Here is a 15,686-nt window from a genome sequence, read left to right as displayed (position 1 = left end):
TTACCTGCTGTCCCTGAATACTGGATTGTGGTGTTCCTAGTCACTTGCTCATTAAAGGGCTTCCCACCAACAAACAACAGGAGATTTGACTTTCAGGAAAACCTTTGCCTGTGTTGTGTTAAAACTCAAATTGGCTTTTGGCGTCACTGAAATCTTTGCTCACCGGCAGATACCAAATGCAGCTTCACAGTCTAGTCTTAACCACAGAAGGATTCACACTGCAGAATAGAGCGAGAGAACAGAAGCGATTAATGTGTCTCCTAGCTGAACAGTTTCATTAAAAAAAACAGTAAGAAGTCTTACAACACCAGGTTAAAGTCCAACAGGTTTGTTTCGAATCACTAGCTTTCGGAGCACTGCTCCTTCCTCAGGTGAATGAAGAGGTGGGTTCCAGAAAAATATATTTAGACAAAGTCAAACATTGCAAGGAAGCAGCAGTGCGCCGAAAGCTAGTGATTCGAAACAAACCTGTTGGGCTTTAACCCGTGTTGTAAGACTTCTTACTGTGCTCACCCCAGTCCTACGCCGGCATCTCCACATCATTAAAAAAAATCCAATTTAAATGTTACATACACATCTGCCTGTTTCTCCTCAATTACATGTTTTTTGTTCTCTTAATCTTTGCCCCCAACTTGATTTTTTTCCTGTGACTGAGATTTCTTGAACATTCTGTATTCTTTTGTGTTTCTGTCCTCTCTCTCTCTAGGAAGCATGGTATGGCACAGCACAAGGGGGGGCCATTCTGCCCATCACGCTCATACTAGCACTTTTGCAAAGCTATCCTGTTAACCGTGCTCTTTTCCCAAAGCCTCATTTTCCCCCCTTTTTCAGTATTTCTCCAATTCCTTTTTCCAATATTACTAGGCCCATTCCCCCTCCCTATTCCCGTAGCCCTACCTAAGCTATACATCCCTGGACGCGAAGGGCAATTTTAGCATGGCCAATCCACCTAACCTGCACATCATCGTCTCTGGTTCTTTTGTCAACACCTTAAATTTGTGCCATCAGGTTAATGATCTTGTAAATAGAAATCCTTATTTACCCTGTCTATTCATATTCATAGATTTTGAACACCTTGAGTAAACCTCCTTCACTGTTTTAAGTAGAACAGCTTCTCTCCACTTGAAGTCCCCACGATCTGTGCCATTTTGGTAAATCTTTTCTGCATCCTCTCTGAGGCCTTGACATCCTTCCCATAGTGCGGTGCCAAGAATGGAACACAATGCTTATCTGAGGCTTAAGCGGTGCTTTAGAAAAGCTTAGCGTCCTTTCGTTTGTCCTCTATCTTTGTTAAAAAAAGGTCCTACATCCATCAAAGATTTCTGTCCATACACTTCCAGATCTTTCTGTTCCTGCACCCTCTTTAAAACTGTACACATTGGATGGTATTTTCTGTGCCCCCCACCCCCGAGGTGTGTTTCACGGCAGTGGAAGTGGCCCGCCATTGTCAGTGGGGTTTCCCGTTGGTGCAGCCCCCCGCCGAGGAACACGCAGCGGGAATTTGATGTCCGAGGGACTGGAAGATCCTGTTGGTGGAAAATTCTAGCAACTGTCTTTCCTTAGTCTTCCTATCAACATCAATCACTTCACACTTCTCCACATTAAAGTTCACCTACAATGGGCGGAATCATCTGTTTTATTGACTTGAGTATCAACTCAGGATAATCTATCCGTCCAGTCCACTTTCGCTAATGTATCCTCATTTCATTATAATTCCCTTTATTTAAGTTAAACACAGTTGTTTCCGACCCAAGTTTCCCACCCTCAAACTGAACATCATATTATAATCACTACTTTACTCTGAGGTCATTGATCAAACCGGCCTCATTATCCATTACCAGATCCAAGATAGCTCGTTCCCTGGTTGACTCCATGACACATTGCTCAAGGAAACTATTCCGAATGCACTCAACAAATTTGTTGTCGTAGCTACACTTACCAACTTGATTAACCCAATCAACACAAGGATCAAAAACACCCATAGTTGTTGCTCTATTCTTTTTAACATGCTCCAATTATTTGTTGATTCATACCTTTTCCTACAGTGTGGCTACTGTTTGGGGGTCTATACACTACTCTTCTTCCCCTTGCTGTATATTTCCGCCACCCAAATGGACGCTACATCATCCAAATCTAGATCGTCTCTCACAGCTGTCCTCATTTCATCTTGCATTAACAGTGCTACCCCACCACCTTTTCATTCCCTCCTGTCCTTCCGAAAAGTCAAATATCCCTCGTTCTTAAGTTCCCAGCTTTGATCTCCTTGTAACCATGTCACCATAATATCCAAGAGATAAAATCTGTTCATCTTGATTTGCGCCATCAGTTCATCTACCTTATTCCAAATGCTTTGTGCATTAAGATACAAAGCATGTAGGCTTGCCTTTTTGCCATTTTTAATCATCCTAACTTTTCTTTGTGCTGTGGCCCCATTTTCTTCTCTACTGTTTTTGCATTTCACTCCTTTTTCTTCTATTATTGTCTCTGTTTTTCTTTCCCTTGTCACCGTGTTTAGGTTCCCATCCCCGTGCCATTCTAGTTAAACCTTCACCAGCCACACAATAATAATAATCTTTTTATTGTCACAAGTAGGCTTACATTAACACTGCAATGAAGTTACTGTGAAAAGCCCCTAGTTGCCACATTCCGGCGCCTGTTCGGGTACACAATGGGCGGGATTCTCCGAAACCGCGGCTAAGTGTTGCCGCCGGCGTATACACTGGAGCGTTTCACGCCGGTATCAACGGGCTCCTTAGCTCAGCGATTCACTTACCTGAAAGGGGACAGCAGGACGGCGGAGTGCTCCACGAAGCTCCACCTGCCGATACGGGGCCCTGCACTTCTGGCCGTGGGTCGGCGCATCCTGAAGTCTCATTTACAGCCACAGAAACACCTATCTATTCCCCATATGACTGAATCCCCTACAGCTATTGAATTCCCATGCTTTTTTTTCCTGTCCTATGCAGCAGAGCCAACCATGGTGCAACAGGATTAGCTGTTGCTGCTTTCCTCTGAGAGGCCATTCCCCTCAACAGTGTCCAAAGCGGTGCATCTGATTTTCAGGGGAAAGGCCACAGGAGATTCCTGCACCGCATGCCTAGTCCTCTTGCTCTGCCTGGTGGTCACTTCCTGCCTTTGGACACAGCCTGTGGTTAATGATAATGAATCGTGGATAATGAGCAACACAATCGACCGGAACGGAGAACCTCCCTTCAACATTGAGACCCAAAGACCAGGCAAAGGGCAGCTGAGGGCGGATGGTGGTGGTTACATCTTCTTTTGGAGAGGACATCCCGAGGACCAGCCCATGACATATGGAATTAAGAATTAACTCGCCAACCCGGAAAAGGAGACTGAGAAAGGAATACCAGCGATCTAGAGTCCCATGACTGACCCCGCCCCCAGGAAATACCTGCCAAGTGTGCGGTCGAAGATGCAGCTTCAGGATCAACCTCATCAGCCATGCAAGAACCCACAGAACCAATGACCAATAACATGCGGTTTCTTAGGTGGCCAATCAGACTCATTAAAAGTAATCACCAGCTGGGACAGGGTATGGAGGAGGGGTTCTGGTGTGAGGTACTCCAGAGAGTGAGTGCCTCCACCTCGTGCGCGAGGTTGGGGCTGTGATACAGCTGAAGGTGGTATACAGAGCATGCCTCACAAGGGCGAGGATGAGCCGATTCTTTGAAGGGGTAGAAGATCTGTGTGAACGTTGCGAGGGTAGCCCCCGCAAATCACGTTCATATGTTTTGGTCCTGTCCGAAGCTGAAGGATTATTGGAAGGAGGTTTTTAGGGTAATCTCTAAAGTGGTGCACATGAAATTGGACCCGGGCCCTCGGGAGGCCATATTCGGGGTGTTGGACCAGCCGGGGTTGGAAACAGATGGAGGCAGATGTTGTAGCCTTTGCCTCGTTGATCGCCCGAAGGTGGATCCTGATGGGATGGAGAGCAACCTCTCCACCCTGTGCCCTGGCGTGGCGGGGGGGACCTGTTGGAATTCATGATTCTTGAGAAGGTTAAGTTTGAACTGAGGGAAGGACGGAGGGGTTCTACAATTCATGGGCATTGTTCATTATGCACTTTCAAGAACTGGATAACATCAAACATTAGTTGGGGGGGGAGTGGTTGGGAGAGTTGGGGGAGGGGGGCTGTGTGTGTTAATGATGACTATGGGTGATTCCTGATTCCTTTTTGTTATTTGTTTATGTTAACATGCGGGCTAATGTTTGGGAGTTTGGTGGGAGGATGGGATCGTTGTTATTGATATGGGGATTGACATTATATTTGTTACTGATTATTGTTTATTGATGGTGGGTGCAAATCTGGGAGAAAATGTGAAAAAGGAGGAGAATAAAAATATTTTTTAAAAAAGTAATCGCCAAAGAAGAAGAAAGAGCCTACGGTGTGACTACCTCTCTATACGTGCTATCCACGATACATACACCTCAAGGCTGCTCCACAGTGTCCTCAGCCGCTGCTTCAGCTCCAAAGCCTGGGCTTCCAGGAGCTGCACGCATGTTGGCCCCGGACACTGGAAATGTTCCCGGTTTCCCACATGGATCACGAGGAGCACCACGACTTTGAGCTTACTTCCTTGACTTACCCCTTTAAATTAAACCTTTGGAAGATGCTTAAGATCAGATTATATTGAGTTCTCTCGGGTCCTTCTTCCCTGGTTCTTGTTACCACAGAGTACTGCCCTTACGAACTGTAAACCACAAAAGACCTTACAGACCACAAGTGATAAAAGTAGTAAGCACTGACCTGACTTTACCCACCACTTATCAATCAGCTCTCTCCCTTGTAGCCCCTACTGCTGCAGCAGGGCAAGACCCCTCTCTGAAGATTTTAAAAGTTAGAAAGCCAAACAAAAGCACCTCTTTCCCCTCTGCAGCGAATTCCCACTGTGCTCCAAATTCCCAATACCCACACTCACTCTGGCTGTGTCTCACACAGAAAGTGTTCTCTCCAACTGCTCGTGCGCAAAGCTCACCGCTCGTACGCTTTCAATAGCCCCTTTCGTAAATACAGCTGAGGTGACTCGTATCATCTGCAAACTGTGAAATTGTGCCCTGTATAGCCAAGTCCAGATAATTAATATATATCTATTAATATGGAGTTATACTGAAATTAATCATCAACACACAGTGCAAGCAAATGTATGGCCTATAACATCTCATGAACGTGTATTGATGCGTCATAGAACCCTCAAAATACAGCCAAACCAACTGAAATTAACTCTGATGTTTTTGCATTGAAATAAGCTAAGAGAAAATGAACATATGAAGAGTCATGTACAAGAATTGGTCCATTAAAGGTTGTCGCTCTAGGTCTAGATCGTTTTTATGTCATGGCACACTTTTATACGATAAAAGATTTTGAGGCAGACCTAGTGTCATAGAGGTCTACAGATTGGAAAAGGCCCTTCTGCCCATTGTGTCTGCACCAGTCAAAAATAACCACCTAACCATTCTAATCCCATTTTCCAGCACTTGGCCCATAGTTTCTTATCTCTGTCTTCGTCCCTGACTGCAAGTTTTGTTTTAAACTTCTCCGTCTTCTCTCCTGTCTATTTTCCAGCCTCTCCCTGTTTCCCTCGTTTCAACATCTTTTGTGTTTTTGCTTTTTGCGCAGGCGCACTGTCTTCAACTCCGTGGTTGGCATCTCCAATTCCCAAAGAGCCTGGATCGCCTGTTCATGCATTCGGAATGTGTTATGTTGGTAATCCGAACAATGCATGCACAGGCCGGGAATGGCCCACGCATACGCAGTTGCCTTTTAAAATTTACATTGGTTAAGCCCATGCGCAAGAGCAATGTTAAAAACTTCGATCCACGCATGTGCAGCCCATTCCCAGACGGTGCACGCATGGGAGGCACGAGGTCCATTGGGATTTGGACATGGTGATCACGGTGCTGAAAGCGAAGATTAGGTTCAGTTTATTTACATTAATTGCAATCACTTTGCACCTTATTTTGTGGCACGCCAGTTGGAACCTCTCCTCTAGGAATTTAGCTGCAACTATTGCTTATGTCTGTATCACTGTACTTCAAGTGTTATTCTGAACAGTTGTTGGTCTTTGGGTACAAATGTTTTTCCTAATATATCTACTTAAAATCTACTTTTCGCAAACTGGAATTTTGTACATTCAAAATGCCAGCAAAACTCAAGTTCGCAGGAGTGTTTTTTAACTTTTACCCCAAATTGGTGCAGTGTTGGTAGATCTGCCATTACATCTGCGCAAAGTTAGCTTGGGTGTCGATAGGTTCAGGTCTCATCAGCATAATCTGTGCCAATTGTGATGCTCAATGAACATCAGCAGGGGTCCGAAAATGGAGGGAGCTAGTCAAGATTGGCCACTAAAAGTGAGGAAAGCAGGGTTTGGGAAGAGAGACATGTAGCAGGTTGGTAGTGGGTGACGGTATATTTGTGGGGTTACCCCTGCCTTTCTACTTCTCCTGGCTCTACAAACTCTGACACAAAAAATTGCAACAGGTTATTTTTAGGACAGCTTCCTGCACTCCCCCTGTCCGATACACCGGAAAACATTGGTGAGAATTGTCCAACTGGGGATGGCTGGCGGGAAACCACGCACAGCACACTATCTAAATCATCTTTCTTTGCAACTACCATCACAAACGCAGTCTGAATAAAGATCTTTTCTAATGAGACACTTCCTTCAGATTGTGGTTTGTGTGAGGCACTGTGCTGGTAATAATTTGAGTGCTCTGGGAGGACAGGAAGTGTTGAAAACTGAATTGGTGCCAGGAACAGAAAGAAAAAAGGCAATTATTTTGTACAGCGAGGTCACGAGTGTGCACGTCATCAGACCAGAGCTGGGGTCCAAGTGGGATACAGACTGCACTATCGCAGCAAGTCTGAGGGCAACATCTGTGCGGACGGAGGGAGGGAAGGGAAAGGAAGAATGTTGTGCTCGATCACCCGGTAGGAAGATTGGTCTTCAGCCGACCAAGCCTATAAAGAGTGCCTCGCAGCAATGACCCATGGTGTGGCTGGAACTCAGTTGTGGCCACTGCTGGGGCTACAAGCAGTCCAAGGAAAAGAGGAGAAAGAACACGGATGCTGGTTTGTGTGTCATGGGTTTTTAGTCGAGGAGGGATTGTGGAACCTGGGAGTGGGTGCATATGTCGTTTTTTTTTGGGGGGGGGGTGGAGTGATGGAGGGAGAGGGGTTCTGGAGGTGGGGTGGAGGCAAATAAAGTGGGGGGTGGATAACCCCGATAGGCATATGGCATCCCCACCCGAAGAAGGTAACCCCCTTCCTTCCAACCTTTTAGCTTAATTTGCTGAAAAAGCAGGCTGGCCTCCTTCATCTTGCCTTCCCCAGCCGCATATTAAGGAATCAGGCCATAAATTGGCCAGTTAAGGATCTCTGTAGAGCTAAAGGCAGACGGGAGGACTGGTTGATGCCAAGTACCCACCCACCATATTATGTGGGACAGCTTGGGGATGGGTAGGAAGGTGATGGGCTAGCCACCCATTCTATTTTGTATTCCTCCACCACAGCAAATTTGCCAGGTGGGGATCATAATATTCTCCCTCATGTACAACTCCTCTGACTCTTCCCCACCTTTTTGCATTTCTAACAGAAAGCTTTGCTAAATACTCACTGATCCTAAGAGTTAGGTAAGCAAAACTCCAGGATATTAATCAATGTTCACGCCTTCGGCAATGTTGTACACAGACAACATCACGATCTCTGCAGCCTGCGAAGGCCTTTCTGTACAATCCTCCTATTTATCGATGATGAAAAGCAAAGGTAGCCCTCATGGTCGATCTCAAATGTGAAAGCCAAATATTAGGACGGCTAGACTTTATAGGATGGTTATCCGATGGCTATCCAGGGCGGCACGGTAGCACAGTGGGTAGCACTGTTGCTTCACAGCGCCAGGGTACCAGGTTCGATTCCCGGCTTGGGTCATTGTCTGTGCGGAGTCTGCACGTTCTCCCTGTGTCTGCGTGGGTTTCCTCCGGGTGCTCCGGTTTTCTCCCACAAGTCCCGAAAGGCGTGCTTGTTAGGTGAATTAGATATTCTGAATTCTCCCTCTGTGTACCCGAACAGGTGCCGGAATGTGGCAATGAGGGGATTTGCACAGTAACTTCATTTAATGTAAGCCTACTTGTGACACTAAAGATTATTATTAAAGATGATTATTATTATGTTTTAAACTGTTTTCTTTAACGCAAGGTTAAACAGAACTCCCTCAAATGAGTGATGTTGTGAAGCTGTACTGAATGCTGCCTTTATGATCTAGTTACCAAATGGACAGGAGACCCAGGTCAAGCTCTACTGAAAGTCAAGTGCAAGCTTTAACTCTGGGTCAGAAAGGGTGGAATCACAGAGGAAGTCAGGCCAAGAGCTTGGAGGAACAAGACCCACAATAGGCGCTGTTATGCCAGACGGAAGAAAAGGACTGATTTTAAGCACTAAGCAGAGTGCTGGTAAGGAGAGAACCCACATTCGAAGAAACCAGGATTGTGAAAAGTTTCTTGCAATATATGAAGTCCATTTGTTATGCTCAAAGGATTCGGTGAAAATAACTTGTTGAAAAGAGTATTGGAAGATTTACCTGAGTGAAGCTAGAAGAAGGGATGCTGTTAACATCGGGAGAAATTGGACTTTAGACCCAAGACTACAAGTTCAAAGAGACTGCGGTATAATGGATAAACATGGCGTGGGGTTTTCGGTTGTGTTAAGAAGTCAATTAGGAATACGTTTCTGTATTTGATGCCTACCGAATTATGTTTACTCAATGTTGATTTTAGTTGGTTTGTTACAGTAAAAGTTTTAAAACGTGTAATCGTATCATTTGATTCTTTGCATGGGCCGTGGGAAATTCATATCTCTTAAAGTTATCAGTCTCTATGGGGGTCGTAACACAGGGATTCAAACCCATTCCCTTAATTGGGAAACTAGCTCCAGAGGATGTGAAATGCCAAGTCACTCAAATTTATTTCCCTTAAAAACGCAAACAGCATTTTCTTTAGTTACCTCCGCACTGAAACAGCTCTCGTCCTCCGTCCTGTATATTTTGTAGTCTCCATCAGCTTTGCGGATTTGGTCCATGGCACCTCGAGTCTGGAGGGTCTCTTGCTCATCTCTATAATCGGGGACCGGCTGCCAATCTGGCTGGTCCCTCAGTTTGGACTGTTGAGTGCATGGGCGATTTAACAAAAACAACAAAGGACAGGGGGGAAATAAAAAAAACACAAAAATGGGTATAGTAGACGACTAAAAAAACTACAAGACAAAGAAAAGCGTGAAAAGAAAAACCAACTTAAACACAGTGGCATAAGAGAGTGATGAAAACAGAACCAAAATGAGTATAAGCAAAATGATGGGCTGAAACATCTGAAAAGATAAAAGAGAAAGAGAGAAGAAAAGAATGCAAACACTGGTTATGAGGCGCATGCAATGAAGGATGCATGAATCAAACCAACGGTAAGCTTACAGATCATGAAAGAGTTTGGATACAAGGTGTGCCTATCCTCGCAGGAGCCATGCAGAAAGCGTCATCCAGCGGTGGTCCCTCAGCCAGTGGCAAGTACCATCCGGAAATCATTGTGCTGCCTGTTCGAGGGCACCACGCACTCCCTTGTGTCGAGGAAGGCGGGATGCTAGATTTCATGGCATGTGGACCTTGTGTCTTTCCATGGATCATTAAGCAAATTTTGAATCTTGAAACGCCTCTGGAATTCTGTTATTCAGCTCATGGAGTGGGATCCAAAGGAACCTGAGAAACTCATAGTGATTAGATAACAAACAGGTAAGCCTATACATCTCTGTTGGTGATAGCAATGGATAAATTATATTGCTATGATCACTATTCTGTTATGGGTGTAAACCTCTTTACTTTGAATGAAGTATCATCTCACTTCACTTCTGGACAAACGTGTTGAACATTTATCTGCTAACATCACCAACAATGATTTTTAGGAATTTTAGAAATGTAGGACTTTTATGAGCTACTCTTTAATTAATTATAACAGTCCTTCGGTCTTGCCGAAGGCACACTCACGCCATGGGTTTCCCGGTGGTGTAGGCGGATTCAATGGGAAAGTGGAGCCTGAAGTTCCCGTCACGCTCAACGGCAGGCTACCTCCCACCGCCAAGAAACGCACCGCGATGAGGCCAGAGGATCTTGTCCAACATTTTGCGGCCAACAGGCCTCCAGCAACTTGCTAAAGTGGCTAATGCTTGACATTTGGGATTGGACAGTGGTTGCCAGAAAACAGTACCAACCATGGAAATCCCTGAAGATGAACAATCAACACAACACTGGTCAGTGATTAGTGACCTGGGGGTGTCCGTGACAAAGGAGAGGTAGGGTTCAAAGTCACAATTTGAAGTTTTGTACGTGTACTTTCCAATCTGATTTCGACCTCCAACCATGGAATTGTAACCGGTGAGATTTGGAGTCTCACAGCTCGGCAACATTTACAGATTTTCCAGGCCTACCAATGAAATGGATAAAACTCCTTACCATTTATATGTATAAGGGCGCGAAGAATATTAATTAAGTTTATGTGCAAATTTTCCTCCGCTGTCAGTACAATGAAATCTTGACTTCTAACTACTCCAGTGGATGAACATAAAATCGTCAGAGGGCCATTCAGCCCCTTGAGCTTTCCTGCCATCCAATTAAACCTCGGTTGAGGGGAATCCTAATTCCATTTGCACACTTTGGTCCCTATCCCTCAATAGCCTTTCTGTGGAAATTTTGATTAGTTTTATTTAATACTCCATTACGATGGCTTGGAGGAATTGCAACATAAAGAAATGGACAGGGACAACTCACAGGGTGAGCACCTCCATTATAGCCTTGCAAAATATAACTGTACGCCAATGTGAGTGCCAGGTTAACTAGCTGCTAGTGGAATGCAGTGGCCCCACCGCTTTCCCTGCCCTGATAATTTAACTCAGTTTAAAGCAGTTGTTGAACCAATTTGTCTGGACCAGTACTCCATTACATAGCGTACTTAAGTCATTAAGCTATTAGGATGTAAGCTTTGTCAGGTTTAAAATCTCATTCTGTAACATCCACGCCTCTATGAACATGCTCAAACAGTGCAAACAAAGTTAGGGTTAGTTGTATATTCCAAAGTTCAAAATCAACTAGGGGAAGGGGAGGGCAGCAAAGGGTCTCATGAGAGGGAGATAGTAAGAAGTCTTACACCAGGTTAATGTCCAGCAGGTTTGTTTGGAATCACTCGCTTTCTGAGTGCAGCTCCTTCCTCAGGTGAGCCAAGTTGCCGAGAGGGAGATAGGAAAGGGATACATCATGACTTACTTTGACTGTAAAACTGGCCTACCTGGTTTATAACCAAAACCATCAAAAAGCAGGCAGTTCAGCTGCATCACAGCTTCCCAGCTCATGACCAGCGCTCTAAAAGTGCTGATACCAATATTTTGGGAAGATCTGTGCAGAAAGATGAGGAGCAATTCTTCCCCCCTGCCCTCGGTCAGCTCTTGTGGACTTGCTGGAGCTCAGGGCTGAAGCAGCTGCTTTCCTTGCCCCAATCTCATCATCTGACCATCACCAAGTGAATGTGTGATCAACGTGACATTTAGAACCACAGTATTGAATTTGCCAATGCACCTGTCTGTGGGATAGCCCAGGAATAGCAGAGAGCGAGTGGACTTGTCGGCACACTGCCCTCAAATTTACAGGGGTTAAAAATTCTGTATCCGTGCCCACTAACTCATGACTTTCCTGACATTCGAGGGAATGGCCACAAAATCAAGCACTGGGCGGGATTCTTCGGACGCCATTCCCGGCGAAGCACCATTCGCTGGTGGCGGGATTTTTTCTTCCTGCCATTTGTCAATGGGATTTCCCATTGGAGCTACTCTACGCCACCGGGAAACCCGCTGCTAGCGGGGAAAATTTGATCCCGACGAACGGAGAATTTCAGCCAGTGTGTATTTTTAGTGAATGGCCGGTCTATAGTGTGGTCCCTTGTTAAAAGAGCATTTTGAAGTAAATAGAAGTTTTAGGTATCTTTTTAGATCTAGAATTTGAGTACTGCTACATTTTATATTTGAGCCAGTCTCGATAAGCTTTTGAAACTGGGATGTAAGTGAACAATTCTCTCATTGCAGTTCTAACAGGCCTGACTCATAGTTGCTCTGGCAATTTTCCCAACTATGTTTGAAGCTTCACATCAATATCCATGAGCTGAGCACAGAATGTATTTAGTACAATTTTTTGTTAGTGTAGTTTGGTTTATGCTTAGTAAAGAAGCAAAGTGTTATTTAGTTTAAAGGCAGCAGCAGCAGAAGCAGCAGCAGTAGCAATAGCGTGTATCTAAGAGCAGACAGGCCCGGCTCGCTTACCTGGAAGTCGGTGATGAGCTCCTTCCCCAGGGTGCCGACGGGGGAGTCTCGGGACATGGATGTCACGGAGGAAAGGAAGCTGGCAGACTCTGTTAGGTTTGGCATGGGCGACAGGTCGTCCATTTGTTCCCTGAGCCCTTCCCCGAGGTGGTCAACTTTCTCCATGAAGGTGTGTAGCTCTGAGCGAAAGGCCTTCATCCTGGTGTTGATGGTGTCCAGGAGCTCCGGCTCGTTTCTGCTCTCACTCCTCTCCCCGGCTTCATTGAAACCCTGGTCCGAGGCGGCGCTCCTCACCAGCAGCTTGGCATCGTAGATCAGGCTGTCGGTGTCTGTGATCAGGCGGTCCACAGTCCGGCCCAGGCGCTCCGCCTCGCGTTTGATGTTGATGAGGGACTCGGTGTCTTCCCTCTTCCTCAGCAGCTCCAAGGTGCAGAGGTCGGTGATGTCGGAGGGCTTGCTGCTCCCACAGCCGGAGGTTTTCTCGCAGACTTCTTCAGAGTCGCTCTCCCCGCCAATGGGCCCCTCTCTTTTGGGCTGGGGTGGGCCCCTGCTCTCCTCGCCGTCACTCTCCTTCTTCCCCGGGTCGCTGTCGGCGTCGCTGTCTCTGGGGCTGGCGGTGCGGAGGCCCAGGTGTGACGCCAGGTCGTAGCGCTGCACGTTGGAAATCAGCACTCGGTTCTCGTACTGGAGCTTCATCACTTTTCCGCTCAGCTCGTTAATCTGGAGCCGGGCCGCTTTCAGCTCCTCCTGGAGGGAGCCCCCCGATTTCAGCAACCCGTCCTCGATCCACGTGGCCTCCTGGCCGGGCCCACACTTCAGGATGTTGAGCTGGTTGGTGAGCTGCTGGTTGTGTTCTTCAATCTCACCGATGGAGCGGCGCAGCAGCTCGGCCTCTTCCTCCACGAACTGCAGGTGTCGCCGCAGCTCCGTGGCGCACTCCACCGAGTCGCCATGCGGCGAGGTAGGGACGCTCGACACGTGTTCCCGGTTGAGGCAGTCCCTATCGTGCTGACACTTCATGTCATCCATCTCGGCTTTGAGGCCCCTGTTCTCCACTTCCAGCTCCACGATCTTCCTGCCCAGAATGTTGGCCTCCTCTTCCACCAGCTTCAGGCGCAGTTTCAGCTCAGCCTCTCTGGTGCTAGGGGGCCCTCCGGCCTCGCCGGTGGGGAGCGGACTGTCCACGTCCCCGTAGATGGACTTGTACTTCTGCAACTCATGCTCCAGTTCGTCCTTCTCCCTTCCCAGTTTCGCCATTTTCTTGCGCATCAAAGAGCCTTCTTCCTTTGCAAACTGGAGCTGACACCTGAGGTCAGCGCTATCTTCCTGAATTTAGAAAGATTAACAGGTCAATGAGCTCGACGGAAATCAACCTTAAAATGTTTACTAAGACTACAAGGACCAGTTATCAAAGTCTTCCAATAATTTACTCAGGAATTCAATGCACACAGTTTTGAAAGCTGAGGGCAGCACGGTGGCACAGTGGGTTAGCCCTGTTGCCTCACGGCGCTGAGGTCCCAGGTTCGATCCCGGCTCTGGGTCACTGTCCGTGTGGAGTTTGCACATTCTCCCCGTGTTTGCATGGGTTTCGCCCCCACAACCCAAAGATGTGCAGACTGGGTGGATTGGCCACGCTAAATTGCCCCTTAATTGGAAAAAATGAATTGGGTACTCTAAATTTAAAAAAAAGTTTTGATAACCCCAATGAGGGTTATCAGTGCTGGAATTAAGGGTCTAAATACACATAACGTCAGGCACTTTTGATGCAGAATGTCACACGGAGGAAGTTGAACGCTCACTCTACGGAGGTTCCACTGATTTAAACAGAAGGGAATCCAGATAATGCCAATTGGCCAGAATTCCCTGAAAACGCCACACCACATCTGGAAGGCCCAACTGTGCACTCTTATAAAGGCTGGGAATTTCAAAGACATCGCTCTTTGGCACAGCACAGGAGAAGGAATGATCACACTATATTATTTGTGTCCTAGACCCAAGAATTGAATTTGGATAGATCAAGATTAGGCAGATCGCCCTACATTGTAACCCAAGTACGCAATGCGTACAGAACAAAGAACAAAGAAAAGTACAGCACAGGAACAGGCCCTTTGGCCCTCCAAGCCTGCGCCGACCATGCTGCCCGTCTACAGCCTTTCCAAATTAAAGCCAGGGAGCCGTAAGCGAGTTACTCAAATGTTCTTTTCACTTTTGGGACTTTACTTAACTGGGATGACTGATTTGGATCATTGAAACGCCAAAAAGCAAGAAAGACTTGCATTTATATGGCACCGTTTACAGCCGCCGGATGTCCCTCTGGCCTTTACAGCCAATCCACATGCTGTACGGATCAACCATTGGGTGTGGAATGAATGAATTCCTGTTTAAAGCTTTGATTGCTGGTGAATAACGTGCGAGTGAAACTTTGATGTGGCCAATTTAAATCAATTTTTTAAAAATCATTTCCATTTCAGTCAACTTTGAAGAATGAGTAAACTGCTGTGAAGTACATGCCAAGTATCTCGTCAAGGGGGATGGAGTGAGTGTGAGCCAGAGGCAGATTGCCCTAAAACAATCAGATAATTACATTTACATAGTGCTTTAATATAGACGGATGTCCTGGGGGCTTTAAAAGGGCATTCTCAGATAAAAAAGCCCGAGGCTACATTTATGCCAAGTTAATGGTGCCATTAATGGATACTGAATACGATCTAATGAGGTGAAAAAATAAACCAATAAAGTGTGGCCACATCAATGGAATGCTGCAATGCCTTACGATAGTAATTGTTTCATTTTTCAAGTTAATTGCCAAAGGTGGAACAGAGAAAAATATCAGTGCCTAGGTCTTTTTAGAAAAACGTTAATTAGCTGCGCAGGAGATGCTGATCCACTTTAAAGCACTGTTCCAGAGCTTCCATTCTTCACACATAGCTTTCAGATTTGGTCCAGCTGCAGGCTATCTGACCATGGAAGGCATCACAGCACAGCGTGAGGATCAGTGAATGGCCAGCAAGTATGGCAAAATCTGCATGATTCTTTCCACCCTCTCCCCAGCCTGGGGGTGGTTGAAGCCAAGGCAAATTTTAATTTGGCAGGGAAGGCTGGTGCCCCCGCAGAGGGTGGAAGCGGAAGTTGTACCTCAAATCAATCAATCAATCCCAGCCCAGTCTGAGGACTGATGTTAGCCAAAGCCTGAGAGCGGGTTGAAGTGAGGGGGGGGGGGGGGGGGGGGGGAGGGGGGGTCTCTTTCCTCATCAGGGGCTGTCGAAGTTGAGATTTGGGGTCTTCACCAGGACACTCTTGATGCACCTGTTGGTGCCAGCATGTT

General features: G+C 46.4%; 1 protein-coding gene across 3 annotated transcripts in view; it reads right to left on the bottom strand.

Moving 5' to 3' along the window:
• The window catches only part of LOC140385807 (microtubule cross-linking factor 1-like), a 93,629-nt gene extending 79,920 nt beyond the window's left edge, over positions 1-13,709 (bottom strand). For all 3 annotated transcript variants that reach the window (XM_072468353.1, XM_072468355.1, XM_072468354.1), the window contains exons 1-2: positions 12,362-13,709; positions 9,017-9,172 (exon numbers count right to left, since the gene is read on the bottom strand). In XM_072468353.1, the coding sequence (XP_072324454.1) occupies positions 9,017-9,172; positions 12,362-13,630 (1,425 nt within the window). In that variant the 5' untranslated portion in view covers positions 13,631-13,709. The remainder of the gene's footprint in view (positions 1-9,016; positions 9,173-12,361) is intronic.
• Positions 13,710-15,686: the final 1,977 nt, after the last annotated feature.

The sequence above is a fragment of the Scyliorhinus torazame genome, chromosome 11 (genome assembly GCF_047496885.1).
Source record: "Scyliorhinus torazame isolate Kashiwa2021f chromosome 11, sScyTor2.1, whole genome shotgun sequence".
NCBI lineage: Eukaryota > Metazoa > Chordata > Chondrichthyes > Carcharhiniformes > Scyliorhinidae > Scyliorhinus > Scyliorhinus torazame.
This window is presented reverse-complemented; position numbering and strand designations above follow the sequence as displayed.